General features: G+C 40.1%; 1 protein-coding gene across 3 annotated transcripts in view; it reads left to right on the forward strand.

Annotated features, from left to right (window-relative positions):
* The window catches only part of map3k4 (mitogen-activated protein kinase kinase kinase 4), a 153,414-nt gene that overhangs the window by 45,818 nt on the left and 92,008 nt on the right, over positions 1-15,588 (forward strand). For all 3 annotated transcript variants that reach the window (XM_052012201.1, XM_052012200.1, XM_052012202.1), the window contains exon 3: positions 12,747-14,128. In XM_052012201.1, the coding sequence (XP_051868161.1) occupies positions 12,747-14,128 (1,382 nt within the window). The remainder of the gene's footprint in view (positions 1-12,746; positions 14,129-15,588) is intronic.

The raw sequence follows: 15,588 nt of genomic DNA on the forward strand, positions 1-15,588 counted from the left end.
TGTGGGAGGACACCCTATTGTTTGTGCTCTCATCTTTCATTTTAAACTGGAATTATAGAAACATTTTCACGTGAGGATCAGTCAAAAACGAGGAGCTGTAAGGGAGTCAATAATGAGTAAGATAGCATTTGGAAGGAATCTCGGTTTAGCAGAGAATGTGGATACAAAACTAGGAGAAAAATAGCATAAATGTCTTTTAGAAACTGAATAAACACAAAAGAATGGAAGAATTTGATGGAGAGGTTCATGTGGAATATAAACATGTTAGGGCAAGTAACCTATTTCTGTGCTCTACATTATTTTTGTTGTAACATGTAAATGAGAAAATATTTCAGATTTTCACTAGTTGTAAACTCAAATTTTGAATTAGTTAGCTTAAACTTCAAATATTCATGGCATTTAATTAAAATTTCAGACATTTTTCATTCAAAGCTGGATGGAGCCCAGTCTCTGTAGACTTCAAAAGTTTATGCTTGGTGGATGTGCAATACCAAAATGAGTTAAGTGGCCAGAACAGAGTAAAGTGATCTGTAGTGAAATGAAAGCTCTGGCAACAAAAAGCTTTTCATAATGATCTAGAGATCTGTCTGCAGAAAACCTTTTCAGAATACTGCAAGGAATCTTGGTCATAAGCAGCTGATCACATTAAAGGATTCTCACAGCATATCAAGAAGTAATTTTTGCATCATGCAAATACAAATTGGCAAATGCACAAAAATACCATAAACTTAAAAGAAAAATACCCCCCCCCCCACCTAAGTTTGAAATATTCAAGCAAAGAAATTGAAGTACATGGGGGAAAAACTTCACAAAATTTGGTATGCTGTTGACAACTCACTTATCTCATCTTCAAAATATTTTACGTCGGGAGTGGTTTGTGAGCAATTTTGGGCCTTGTATCTAAGGAAAAATGTGCTGGCCTTGGAGAGGGTCCAGAGGAGGTTCACAAGAATTATCCCAGGAATGAAAGGCTTAATATTTGAGGAGCATTTGATGGCTCTAGGTTTGTACTTGATGGAGTTCAGAAGGATTGGGGGTGGGGAGGGGGGAGGGGGGTGGGGGCACGCGTGGAAGTCTCATTTAAACCTACCAAGTACTGTGAGACCTGGATAGAGTGGATGTGGAGAGGAAGTTTCCATTAGTAGGAGAGTCTAGGGTCTGAGGGCACTGGGTCACAATCAGGGGGCATCCCTTCAGAACTGAGATGAGAAGGAATTTCTTCGGCCAGAGGGTGGTAAGGCTGTGGAATTCATTGCCACGGAGGGCTCTGGAAGCCAAGTCATTGGGTGTATTTAAGGTGGAGATTGATAGGTTCTTGATTGGTAATGGGGTTAAGCGTTATGGGAAGAAGGCAGGAGAATGGGATTGAGAAAAAGAAAATCAGCTATTATTGAATGGTGGAGCAGATAGATGGGCCAAATAGGCTAATTTAGCTCCTATACGTTATGGTCTTATGGTTTGTAGTTGACTTCACATCATTTCCAGTGTTCCATTAATTGCAGTGAAGAAGGTTGGAAGCTCTACAGCCAAATGGAGGTGTAGTGAACCACTGATAGTGTTGAACCATGCAAGAGTTCTTGTCAGCTTTTGTGCTCACCACTTTGTCACCAAATCATACTACCATGTATTAAGTTGGTCTTAAATTTGTAGCTGTGCCTGATGACATGATAAGCCTGAAAGATATAGCAATGTTCATTTGGCTTCAGTGGGGTCCATACCACTGCCAAGAAAGCACTCCATAGTGCTGAGATCTCTGCTTCAGCTGATGCAAGAGAGAATTCTTCCACATCCTTCGGCATTTAGTTGACACCAAAACTGCAGAAACAACTGGAATTGAATTCTGTAAATCAGTGATAAGCTATGCACAATTCGTTGGGCACAGAGTTCAGGAAAAATAGGACTGTTCAACTTTGTAGGTCCCAGCACAACCGAGAATACTACACTTGAAGAATCCCAGTCCTACAGAAATGGGTACATTTTGGGCAGTGATCCTCAGCAACACAAGATTTAAGTTGATGTTGAACATGTGTTATCTGGTTATTTCAAGCTCTTTTGATCCATTTTTGTGTTTGGCTAGCTGCTGCTTAAAATTTGAAGAATAATCTGAGGTTTTTGTATCCTTTTCATGTGGTATCAATATGGCTAATAAGGCCGCTATTTGTTGTCCGTTCCTAATTGTCCTTGAAGATGGTGATGAGCTGCTGCCTTGAGTTGCTTTAGTCCATGTGCTGTTGATGTTCCCACAAAGCTGTTAAGTAGGAAATCCCAGGATCCTTTTCTGTGAAGTTTTCAATTTTGTAGCTGGCATGGTTAAGTGAAGGCTTTGGTTGTGCAATGTACCTGTTGCCCTTGTCCTATATGATAGAAGTTGGAAGATAAAATTGAAGAAACTTTAGCAAGTTCACTTCAGCAGATTTTGTTGATGGTACAGCCTGCAGCATAGTAACTTGTGATGGTGAGAGTGAATGTTTAAGGCGGTTGAGCACTTTGATTTTTTTTGGAGCTGGACTCGTGGGGAGGGGGGAGCAATTCCATCACATTCCTGACTTGTACCGTGTGGTTGGTGGATAGGCTTTGGGAGCTGAGTCACTCACCATAGATTTATTGAAAATTATTAATTTTTAACTATATGATATGAACTTACAAAATCTTTGAAGATAAAAGAATCAATGTTTTTGTTTCCTTTTAAGCCATTTTAATCTGAAGAAATGTTAGCTCAGTTTTCATTCACCTTTTTAGTGTCTTTAATTTGCTAGTCATGGATGGATGGATGAACGTAACAATTTGTTGTTACCTAATTTTCTTATTTCTAGTAGGGTGTTCAAGAGCAGAACTTTTTAGATCTTTATCTTCCCTAATCAGGATTGCTGAGACCAATTGTGAATGTCTAATTGAGTTTGATAAACTCAGTTGATATTCATGTATCACATGACTTTTTTCCCCAGAAATTTCAGATTTCTAAGCTTTTTTGAAAAATCATTACATTTTATTTTCTTGGTAATGCAGCAGTACATACAACTGACTTTTTGCTAAATAGGGCTGAGTGATCTCAACCAGTAATTAGATCAATGTTTTGCAATCCTGTCAGATCTAGTTGTGAACTGTGGTGGACAATTTAAACAATGGAGGAGGTGGCTCCAAAAAAATTCCCCATCCTCCATGGCTGGGCCCATCCCATGAGTACAGAAGCAAAGTTGAAGCATTCACAACATGTTCTGCCAAGAAAGTGGACTAAGTGATCCATCTCCTCTTCTTCCTGAGTGCCCCCTGCACCCCCATCCCCCATCACAGAAGCCAGTCTTCAGTCAATTATCTTCGACTGACATGGTATTGAGAACTGGATATAGCAAAAGCTATGGGATTAGACAACATCCCATCTGTAGTACTGAAGAACTAAACTCCAAAACTGGCAACAATTTCAGTACAGTTACAACTCTGGCATCTTCCCAACAATGTGGAGAATTGCCCAAGTATGTCTTTACAAAAAGTGGAACAAATCCAAAATAGCTGGTTATGGGATAGTCAGTCTACTCTCAATCATCAAGATGTCGTCAACAGTGCTATCATACAGTAATTACTTACCAATGACTTAGTCATCAGTGCAGAACTGAATTCTAGGTGCAATGTGAGTGATTGCCTTTGACATTGAGTCATCAAGGAGTCCTGGTAAAACTGAAGTTGACGGGCATTAAGGGGTAATGTTCTGTTGGTTGCAACCCTGTCTTGTTCAAAGGATTATGTTTGTTGTAGATCAATTATTCCAGCATCACTGCAGGAATTCCCCAGAGCAGTATCCTAGGCTCAACCATCTTTAGCTGCTTCGTCAGTGATTTGCCTTCCAACGCAAGGTCAGAAGTGGAGATGTTTGCTGACAATTGCACAATGTTAAGTTCTATTTGCTAATCCTCTGTAAGTGAAGCAGTCTATGTCTGCATGCAGCAAGATGTAGATAACATTGTCATGGGCTGCTAAGTGGCAAGTAGTATTTGGGACACGTAGGTGGCAGACGATAGCTATCTCCAACAAACAAGAGTGTAACTACCTGCCCTTGATTTTCAGTGAGTGGCAAAGCCCCCCACCATCAACAATCTGAGAGTCCTTTTGATCTGAAATTTGAGCCGGATCAGCTACATAAAGTACTGTGGCTGTAAAAGCAGGTTAGTAGCTGGGTATCCTGCTGTGAGTAACTCACCTCCTTGATACCATAAAACTCTGCATCATGTGGACCAATTTGGGAGTGTGATAGAATACTCTCCACTTCTCAACAATTTCAGAAGTTTATTGCCATTCAGGATAAAGTAGCCTGCTTAATTGGCATCCCCCCCACCCCCCTGATCCACCACTCTAGACATTCATTCGCTCCACCACTGACACACATTGGTTTCATTGTGTACCATCTGGAAAATCTACTGCAGTTATTCTCCCAGGCTACTCCAACAGCATCTCCTAAGCCATGGTTTTCCAGCATCAATGATGACAGGTTCAAAACACATGGAGTGTAATGCAGGAGGTATTCCCAAATTGTTCAACACCCTGACGTGGAAATTTACCACTGGTCCTTCACTGTCACTAGAAGGCCCTTCCCAACAGCACTGTGGAGCACGTTCTCTAAAAGGACTGCAGTGATTCTAGGTGGTGGCTCATCACCTTCTAAGGGCAATTGGGAATAGGGCAATAAATGCTGTTATTTTTCGTAAAAAGTATATTTTGCAGGTCTTGCTTATTTATGAGCTTCAGAATCTCTAGGCATCTCTCCCAAGTTCACTGCAGGTATGACAATGGAGCATAGCAGTCATCAAAGTTTCCTTCAGCTTTTTAAGTAGACACAAGTGATTTGAATGTTCATAGAATCAATAGTGGAGCACATTAGGAGACTCTTGAGTCAACAAGTCTGTGCCAACATTTTCAAAGAATTAACTCCACTCATTTCTCCGTATCCATACAATTTTCAAATATCCAGTTTTGAAAACTTAAATCTGTTCACCACTCTGAGCACAGTACAGGCCACCCCCAGCTTACAAATGCCCAACTTGTACATACAATCAAGCTCTCATAACATTAAATACAAAAGTCTGACATACATACATGTATTCATTCCTACGAATGGCAGAACTAGTTTGCTCTCTCCACTCTTTGTAATTATTCTCCCTTATTAGGCTTGTGTGCTGTGATGCCATTCATTACAATACTGTAGAGGTATGGTTACAATTTTGACTTTTTTGTGTTTTTTGACATATGGACAAAATCGCCTTAAGAACGACCGTGAAAATGGAACCTGTTTAATACCCAGGGACAGCCTGCATTCCAAATGTTATTCACTAGTTATGTAAAGAATTTTCTCAAGTTATCTTTGGCTCTTTTATCAAAGCGATCAAATTTGTGCCCTCTGGCTATTAATCCTTCAGTCATTTCTCTTTATTTGCTCCGTGTACACTCCTTTGTGACATTAAGTACCAACATGATTAAATTTTCTCAGCCGTCTTTGCTCTGGGAAGAACAAGCTCAGCTCCTCCAAATCTTTCATCCCTGGAATTGTTCTAGTAAGGCTCCTCTGTAACCTCTCTCATCCTTCCTAAAGTATTATGAGCAGAAAGTTGGTCAGGGGAATTATGAATTCTAAACAGTACTATTTTCATTTCAACAGTCAGAAGTTTCACACCTTGCCAGTGAACTATTTGGTTTGGCAAATATGACAAATCGCCTTTCTTTACCAATAAGATCTGCCAAATTATGTTTGCAGAAGATTCTGAATTAACAAGTGTATTTTTAATATCGGATACCAGACTCCTGGAACAAGATCTCTGCTCCAAGTGTTGTCATGGCTGGATGTTTCCAGAACAGACACAACACAAAGGAAGTTCTTAAAACTTCATTTGGGAAAATTAAATATCATCATCCACTCAGGAATCCCTGTCTGTGTGAATATTGGAATCAAAGGAGCATCTGGGAAGGCACAAAGCACCTTTTGGTCTTCTTGGAAATACAAGGAAGCCCAGCAAAATAGTGGAAGGAGCACAGAACCACCTCCCAAACAGCCCACCCATTTGTTCCATTCTGTACCTCTGTCCCATCTCTGGCAGAGTCCACAGGCCTCTGACTCATTAACCACCTCCCAAATCTGCAGAACCAGAATAGTAGTATGTTATCCTTGACCTTGAGGGATTGTCTAAGATGTAGCTGTATGTTATGCTGCAAATGCTCCAGGAAGTTTTTAACTTAATCTGGGCTATCATTTCTTTGGAATTTTTGTTTTGCTGTGTTGGGACCCCAGAAAAACAATTACATGTGATTTAGAGTGACCTGGAATTTCCTGGGAGTAGTGTGTTGCCTTGTACTTGTGGCTCTGCTACTTAGCAGCTACGGACCATAAAACCATGTTTTGACCTGATTTTTAAATAGCAGGTCCTTTAACAAGTGAAATAATGACAATATCAGTTTTTAAACTTTTCTTTACAACCTTTCCCCCTCATCGTCCTGTCAGCATCTCCTCCCTTTCTCCCCATCTCATTCATTCCCATTCCTTTTTCTCGTCTTTTTCTTGTGTGGAATTTATCCACCCTAATTCACAGCCCCTTCTCTCTCCTTGCTATGTCCATTTCCCAATCCTCGAACCCCATTGACTAACGAAATGCATTATAGGTTCTGTTGTTCACCAAGGTCCAGGTGCCCTCTTGCCTTTGCTATTGCAGTGTTCTGCTCTCATGGTAAATGCATGCAGGTGAAATCAACAAGCTGATAACTATGGGGGGGGGGGGGGGGGAGAGGCAAGGTATCCAGCTTCACTAAACCCCAACCTGTAGTGCCCCCCTTCCTCTTATCAAATTCAGTCAAGTTAATCATGGATTTGTTGGATTGTACGACTTTGCTAGGTACAGTTTGTAGGTAGAGGAGATGGTCGCATCAGATAACTTCATGGTTGAATTAGATGATGAATTCGCACTTGAATTGTAACTTGTCCAGTGCAGCAGGTTTGACATGAATAAAATCAGCCATGCCAATGCCTTGGATTTGAAGCAGTTTATAAAAAACAGAATCCCAAAATGAGTTAAAGTAGGCAGGATGATCTGTACTTAAGCACCTTAATTTTCACCTGAATCCCAGTGAAATGCTCAGATGTTTAAATTCATAACCTTTTTTTTGAAATGCATTTCCCTCTTTCATTTTTTTTGTTTTAACAGTTGTAATCAGCCATGATAGCCCTCCAGGAATCTGTATACAGCAGAGAAGATGTAGTTTATTGGGTAAATCTTTTTTTAAACCTGGTGATTTATGAAGATTGAATCCACATGTCCTTGAGCAACTGCAGCATTTTGGCTCCATTCACTTTCACTTAAAACATGAACCCAGATCAATTTCAGGCTAATGCAGTACTTCTAACAGGATAAAAATATTTAATTGCTTAATTGACCTTTCCATTGGAACATTGCCAGAGATAACTCCTCTAATTATATAGAGCCTGGATGAGGCTGCATCAGGAATACTATGCAACATCTCATCTCTCTACCTACAGAAAGATGTACTTGCAATTGAGGGAATGCTGCTAAGATTCACCACATTGGTTTCTGATGTGGTGGGTTTGTTCTATGAGGAAACTTTAAGCAGATTCTCCAGTATTTAGAAGAATGAGAGGTGATCTCATTAAAACATACAAAATTCTTATGGGTCTTGTTAGAATAGAAGCAGGGGTGTCTGGAAACGGGAGTCACAATCTCAGAGTCAATCATTGAGTGTGGAGATGAAAACAAATTCAACAGGCATACTCTATTATTTGAAAAGTTGCAAGAACATAGAACAATACAGCACAGGAACAGGCACTTTGGCTCACAATGTCTATGCCAAACACAATGCTGAATTAAACCAAATCTCTTCTGCCTGTATATGATCCATATCCCTCCATACCCTGCATATTAATATGTATAACAGCCTCTTAAATGTCACTGTCATATTTGCACCGCTACCCCTGCAGGCTGTTCCAGGCACCTACCACTCTGTGTTTTTAAAAAAAAGACATACACATCTCCTTTAAACTTTCCCCCTGTCGCCTTAAATGTATGTCCTGTAGTTCTTGACATTTCTACGCTGGGCAAAAGATTCTGACTGTTTATGCCTCCCATAATTTTGTAAACTTCTACTAGGTCTCTCCTCAGCCTCCAAAACTCCAGAGAAAACAACCCAAGTTTGTTCAACCTCTCCTTGAAACTTATACCTTCCAATCCAGGCAGCATCCTGGTAAACTTCTTCTGCACTCTTTGCAAAGCCTCCATCTTTCCTGTAATGGAACAACCAGAATTGCACACAATATTCTTAAATGCAGCTTAACTAAAGTTTTATATAGCTGCAATGTGTCTTCTTTACTCATATACTCAGTACCCCAACCAATGAGGGCAAGCATGACATACACCACCTTTACCACCCTATCTACCTGTGTGGCCACTTTCAGTGAGCTCTGGGCTTGGACCCCAAGATCCCTTTGTACATCAATGGTGTAAAGGGTCCTGCCATTTACTGTATACTTCCCTTTTGCATTTGACCCCACCCCCCCCAAACTGCAACATCTCACACTTGCTCAGATTAAACTCCATCTGCCATTTCCTTGCCCATATCTGTAACTGATCTGTATTTTGCTGTATCCTTTGGCAGTCCTCTACACTATCCACAACTCTACCAATCTTTGTGACTGACCCACCTGTCTACATTTTCATCCAAGTCATTTATATATCTCACAAACCACAGAGGCCCCACCACTGATCCCTGTGGAACACCACTGATCCCTGTGGAACACCACTGATCATGGACCTCCAGCCAGAATAACCCTTCCACCATTACCTTCTGTCTTCTATGGGCAAGCCAATTCTGAATCGAAACTACCAAGTCCCATGTATCTTAATTTTTCTGGATCTGCCTACCATGAGGATACTTATCAAATGCCTTACTAAAATCCATGTAGACAACATCCACTGCCTGACCCTTATCAATCACCTTTGTCACTGCCTCAAAAAAAAAACTGAATCAAGTTTGTGAAACATGACCTCCCAGCCATGCTGACTGTCCCTAATCAGGCATATTTTTCCAAATGTGCGTAAATCCTATCCCTAAGAATCATCTCCAGTAGCTTCCCTACCGCTGATGTGAGGCTAACCAGCCTATAATTTCCTGGATAATCCCTATTTCCCTTCGTGAACAAAGGAACAGATTAGCTACTCTCCAGTCCTCTGGGTCCTCGCCTGTTGCTAGCGAGGATATAAAGATCTTCGCTGAGGCCCCAGCAGTCTCCTCTTTTGCCTCTTTCAATAACCTGGATATATCCCATCAGGCCCTGGGGGACTTGCCCATCTTGATGCTCTTCAAAAAAAAACCCAGCACCACCTCTTCCTTGATCTCAAAATCCCCTAGCACATTAGCGTGCCCCCCACACTAATCTCACAATCCTCTGTCCTCCTTGGTGAATACCGATGCAAAGTAATCATTTAGTACCTCCCCCATTTCCTCTGACTCCAAGCATAAATTCCCTCCATTATCCTTGAGTGGTCTGACCCTCTCCCTAGTTATCCTCTTGCTTTAATGCAAGTATAAGATGCCTTCGGATCCTCTTTAATCCTACTTGCCAAGGACCATTAATTGCCCCTTTTTGGCCTTCCTGATCCCTTGCTTGACCTCTTTACTGTATGGAACATTGTGGAGTGATCACTGAAAATCCCCATTTCTGAATGTATCACTGGTGAATTTAAGGGGACTGGAGAGTCCTGTGGTCTCATTTATATTCTATGCCAATGATGGTGTTATTACCAGTTTCCAAGGCCATTTAAATGACTGAAGTAAGATAGCTGCTAGTGGTGATCATGTTTAAGTAGCAGTGCTTTATCTATAGTTCTTAAGTAACCAGAGAAAGACTAACACTTATAAAGCACCTTCTAAGAATTTGCAAAAAGCAGTTAATGTCCATCATGTCTCTCTTCTCACCACTTGAAATTGACACCCATGGAAGTTATACTCAGCATGAATTTTATGGACCTATCCATAATTGCACATCTTTCCACTCCGAAGCCCACTTACCTTTCTTGGGCCCATTTCCTTTAGTTATTAAATCCTGTTATAATCTTTTTCCTCCAAGGCTATGATCTGTTTTTTCCCCACTTTTCTCGCTGTGCACAAACTTAATCGTTGAGAGGGCTGGCACTAAACTTTATGTGCCTCATTAGTGTGGAACCTTCTCAAGGTAAGTAATGTTCCAGCTACAAAGTCTATTTTAAGTGCTTTAACTTCCTGATTTTTCCCTTTGGCCTGGAAATCTTCCAATATATTTTTGTACCCTGAAAGATTGAAAGCCTTCGGCAATATGAGCTAAAAGTAGTGTCTAATTTCTAAAGGAAAGCTTTAAGATTGGAGCACTAAGCTTGTAATTCAGTTTGTGGAAGAATTAGTTTGCAAGTGTAACTTTCAAGGACATGTGCTTTGTCAATGAGTTGAGAGAATCTCATCAACTGTACTTAAATTGAGAGTGAGGTGAATCAGTTTTCAATAAATCCTGGTACTTGGTTCTAGAATTGTTGCAGTGTTCGTATGTCACAAAATCCCACTGGCCTAAAAGTGTGTCTCTGTGTGCATATGAATATTCACAAATGCAATTTGACTAAAGCTGCGTGTTGTCATCTGAATTTTAGACTTTTGACTAACATCTGCTGTTTTTTTGCATCTTGGTGGAATGCAAAAAATGTCGTCGGCTTTTAAACTAATGTGCTCAAGGAAGTCAAAATCCTTCAGTGATAAATATTTCATTACAGTTCTGTGGTGACTGTAGATTAATTAAAAGCACATCTGTAAGCAGGATATGGTAGTTCAAAATGCATTCTATTATCAGGAGGGATTTGCAATAGTATCCATGCTATATAGATTTAAGTTTACTTGTTCTTCAAATATTTTTTGCATACTCTGGGATTGCATTTGTGCAGAGTTCTATGTTGTATGTCCATAAAATTACAATTCAGTGCAAAAACAAAAGCCCCCAGTGAATTTTTAGGCAGCAAGTCATTATAAGAGGGGCTGATAGCATTTTGGGTGTTGGGTTTCTCGATCTTGGAATAGGGCTGTGTACAGCATAAAGTAGGATGAGTGATGGTCCAGTGGGCCTTAAAATGCATTGCTGATGTGCAGTAAACCCTTACCCCCAAAAAACCCATCAAAACATCTTGACTCTATGTTGAACGATCCTAGTGGTTTTGTTTCTATTTGCTTGTTTGGGAGATAATTCAAAATGGAAGATTTCATTTCCTTTGACATATGTTTGAAATTTACCTTGCACCAAAAATAGAAATTGATTCAATTAATTTGGTCTACTTCAAAATAGTATCATTGTTAAATAGCCAGTGTACCCATGTCTTGTTTCAGGTTTTGTACCCCATCTCCCCTTGATCCATTTTAGTCTTTCTAAGGAAGAATGGTCTCTCTGGCAATACAAAGTATTCCTGCTGTCCCCCAAAAGGATCCCAAAGAAATAAGCACAGTGGGATATGATCCAGGCCATAATAGACAATTGCTTTACAGAAGTGCACATTTGTTTACATAGTTGTGTGATTAATAATCTTCTCTAAACTAATTTACTTTCTAGTAAGTTTCTTCTAGAATTTACCTAGACATTTAGCAGCCAGCACATGCTTCTACCCAGATAGCACCATTGCCTTCAGTTAAAACAGAAAATGCTGTAATGAAGACCAACACACCTTAGTTTATCTCAGTTTCTAAACAAAAGGAAAAGGAGGAGAGAGAATAGGAAAATACTTATGAGTAGGGGAATGTACTAAGCTGGAGCTTCCTTGTTTCTTTGTCTGTTTATTTTGTCCTATTCTCAATAAACCTCTGATGCTTTTGAGGTCCAGAATTACTAACACATGCAATTTCAAACTGTGAAATTCAAAAAAGTTTTTAAAAAAGAGGGACCCTTTACAACAACCTTTTGTAACAAAGTGACAAACCAGTGCATAAAATTAGAAGGGTGTTAATGTATATCCTGCTACGGGTTGATAATTCCAATTTTCAATGAATGTTTCAAATGAAGAACTGTAGATCATTCTTGTTTGTCATGATAGCTGCCTGGATATAAGAAGCACAACTTGCTGAGCATCTGTGATTTTTAAGGTAATGGCCAGCTGGTGTATTTCGTGTCAAGTGAAGATTTCAATGGAAGCACCTGAGAATTATGAAGTCATTTCTGAGTCAGGTTTGGGAACTGAAAGATTTAAAAGAAAACTTCTGAATTGGAAGGCTGTATCTTGTTGATGATGTCAACAACTACCTGCCAAGAGCTTAGTGATCTTCATTTTTCAGTCAAGGACGGGATTTCTTTTCAACTATTTATTTCCGTTATTTCTACTGTGTATTGTTTTATTTTATATATTCTTTGTTAATTTGAAGGATTTGGGCTTTAATGGCAAAATCATTAGCTTAATATTAAAAGGACACACGTTTGTTGAAAGTGCAAATTTTGAGAATGTATTGCTTTTTAAGATTGTCAATACCATTTGTAACTTCTGATTTTTTTGATTGAATATTGCTGTTCCATATTATTGCTTGAATTTTGCATGTCTGAGACGTTGTTGTATTATTGTTCATTCATAATCTTCTCATGAAAAATGGTCCACTTGTCCTGAACCTGAGAAGGAGAAAGGAATTTTTACTTAATGGGATGTATATCTACTTTTCATTTGGAATTGAGGAGATTCCTCAGTAACTTTCCTTTTTTTAAATTTCAGAAAAGGTAACTGTACCAAAGCATCCAACGCCTAAAGACAAGACCATTGAAAATGTGGCAGTATTCAATGACAAACAAGAAAGGAAGCTACGGTCCAATATGCGAACTACAGAAAGAGACCACAAGAAAACAGTGCAATGTGCATTTATGCTGGATCCTATTACAGGGTCCTCTGCAAAGACTTCAATTCCCAACAAGCCTTACCTCTGCCTTAGCTGCAGTAACCCCAACCCTCCTGTCTCAGTGCCCCTTAGTAGACCCACACGGCAGACTTCCAGAACGGATTGTCCAGCTGACCGTTTGAAATTTTTTGAAACATTACGATTACTACTTAAGCTTACCTCAGTTTCTAAACGAAAGGAGAAAGAGCAGAGAGGACAGGAAAATACCTCGTATGAATGGGGGAACAGAACAAATGAACTTATCTGGCTGGAGCTGCAAGCTTGGCATGCAAGTCGTAGCATCAGTGACCAAGATGTTTACCTCTATACAGCACGCCAGGCAGTCCCTGATATTATTAACGATATATTGAACTTTAAGGTAAATTATGGAAGCCTTGGTGCTAGTAAAGCTGGTGGTTATGCTGATGCTGGTGGAGTGGATGACATTTTTGAGCAGAAGGTCGACTGTATTAGGACTTCAGGAATGCACGTCTTTGGTCATTGTGATTATCAGGAACACCTCCAGTGTCAGAGGATAGCATTTGAGCAGGTGAAAAGTATTATGGAGCTGCTAGAGTCTGTGGAAGCACTTTACCCATCATTGCAGGCCCTCCAGAAGGACTATGAGAGGTATGCTGCAAAAGACTTTCAGAGCAGAGTGCAGGCACTCTGCTTATGGCTAAATATAACCAAGGACCTGAACCAGAAACTGAACTTGATGAGAACTGTATTAGGCATTGAGAAATTACCAAACATTGGCTGGCCAGTGTTTGAAATCCCATCTCCTCGTCCTTCCGGAGCAAGTGACCCAGATGAGGAAGGAGATGATGATAAGGATTGCTTAGAGACTTGCCGCTTAGAAAATGAAGAGCAGAAAGGTCATGAAGATGAAGTCACTGGGTCAGAAAATGACAGACAGCACAGCTCTCATAGGCACAGAGAAGGGGTACATGTTCACTTTCATCCTTTGGATATTTTTCCAAAGAAGTTTGAGAGGTCTGTATCTGAAGATGAGACATCCTCAATGGGAAATCTGTTTTCTGAGTGCCCACCTGATGCTAGTTTCAACAGGAATTGTCAGATGTCTATTTATAGGCCTTTTGTTGATAAAGCACTGAAACAAATGGGACTGCGGAAGCTTATAATGAGGCTTCACAAGTTAATGGATGGATCTCTGCAAAGGGCACGAGTAGCACTGGAAAAAGATGTTAGTACACTGGAGGTAAGAGCTCTGAAAAGTGATACCACTTTGGAAGTTTTTCCACAACTTCACAAGGGCATTGTTTTGTTCATTGTTGTTTGATTTCTGTCTTTTAATGTTCACCTTTTTATAAAATACTTTCATCTGACATTGTAATAAGGTTGCAGTGGCCCATGGATAAGAGGAAATGGAGTTAACATTTGAGTTAATTTTCAACAAAACTAGAAAAAGTTAAGAGTTTAACAATTTTATGCAAGTACAGAGCCAGGGAAACAAAGGGAAGGGGCAAAGAATGAGAGATGAGGGAAGACCAAAAGGAAAGATTGGAGGTTGTGTGACCACCTTCTGCAGATGATGAAGTGGAATATGTATGCAGGGCCTCACTATGAGGGATTCAGACATCTCTGAATCACAGAATCTATTTTGAGCAAGTATAATTTATTTTGGCAATTTTTTTTTTCCCTCAAGTGCTACAGGCAATGCTGTTTAAATCTGGTGTAATGGAACCAGCAGCGTTGCTCCTGCTGTTCCATCCAATGCAATACTCGTGCTCCAAAGTGCTTCTGTCACTGTGGATGTATTGGCACAAGCCAATTTCCACTACTTTTGACTACTGACTTGGATCTGCATAGGCCGGGTTTATAATGACAACCAGGGTATTGCAGGAAAGTCTCATGAAACTGCCATTGCTTGTATGCCGAAACTACCTCTGCACTTTGTAGGCACATGCAAACACACAAGACTTATTCATAGTTACTTTCCTGACTCCCCTCTGATTCTGGGCTCCTCATAGACGAGCAAGAGAGTCCCAACATTGCGGTGGTTCCTAATCAGCTTGCAGAGGGAAATCCAATTGAACAAGCTGCATCAAGTTCTGGCGGCAGAACAGCATTCCCATTGAGGGATAGCTTGAAAGTACCTGCGGCAGTAGCAGTAGATAAGGATGTCAAATTCAATGTGCACTTGAATGTTTTAAGTGTAATTATTTTTTTCTGTTGTCTATTCTAAGTTTTAATTTTTTAAAAAGCTTTTGAGTGTTTCTGAATGTCAGAACATTTAGAAGCAGTGTGTTTTGACAATTCTGGCTAAGGTCTGGCAACTTTGGTGTGGAGTACCCATGCAAAGCAAGTTAGAACTTTACTCGAGTTGGTGGTGATTTATGTGTGACTTACTGCTGGCCACAGGACAAAAGGAGCTCTGCAACAAACATGGCTCCAATATCATTCAGAATCAGGTTTAATATCACTGACTTATGATGTGAAATTTGTTGTTTTGTGGCAGCGGTACAGTGCAGAGACATACAATTACTATAAATTACAAAATAAATAGTGCAAAAAAGGAATTGTGAGGTAGTGTATATGGGTTCATGGACCTTTAAGAAATCTGATGGCAGAGGGGAAGAAGCTGTTCCTAATTCATTGAGTTAGCGTCTTTAGGCTCCTGTACTTCCTCCCCGATGATAGTAACAAGAGGAAGGCATG

Source organism: Pristis pectinata, chromosome 3, assembly GCF_009764475.1.
Source record: "Pristis pectinata isolate sPriPec2 chromosome 3, sPriPec2.1.pri, whole genome shotgun sequence".
In the NCBI taxonomy this organism is placed as follows: Eukaryota; Metazoa; Chordata; class Chondrichthyes; order Rhinopristiformes; family Pristidae; genus Pristis; species Pristis pectinata.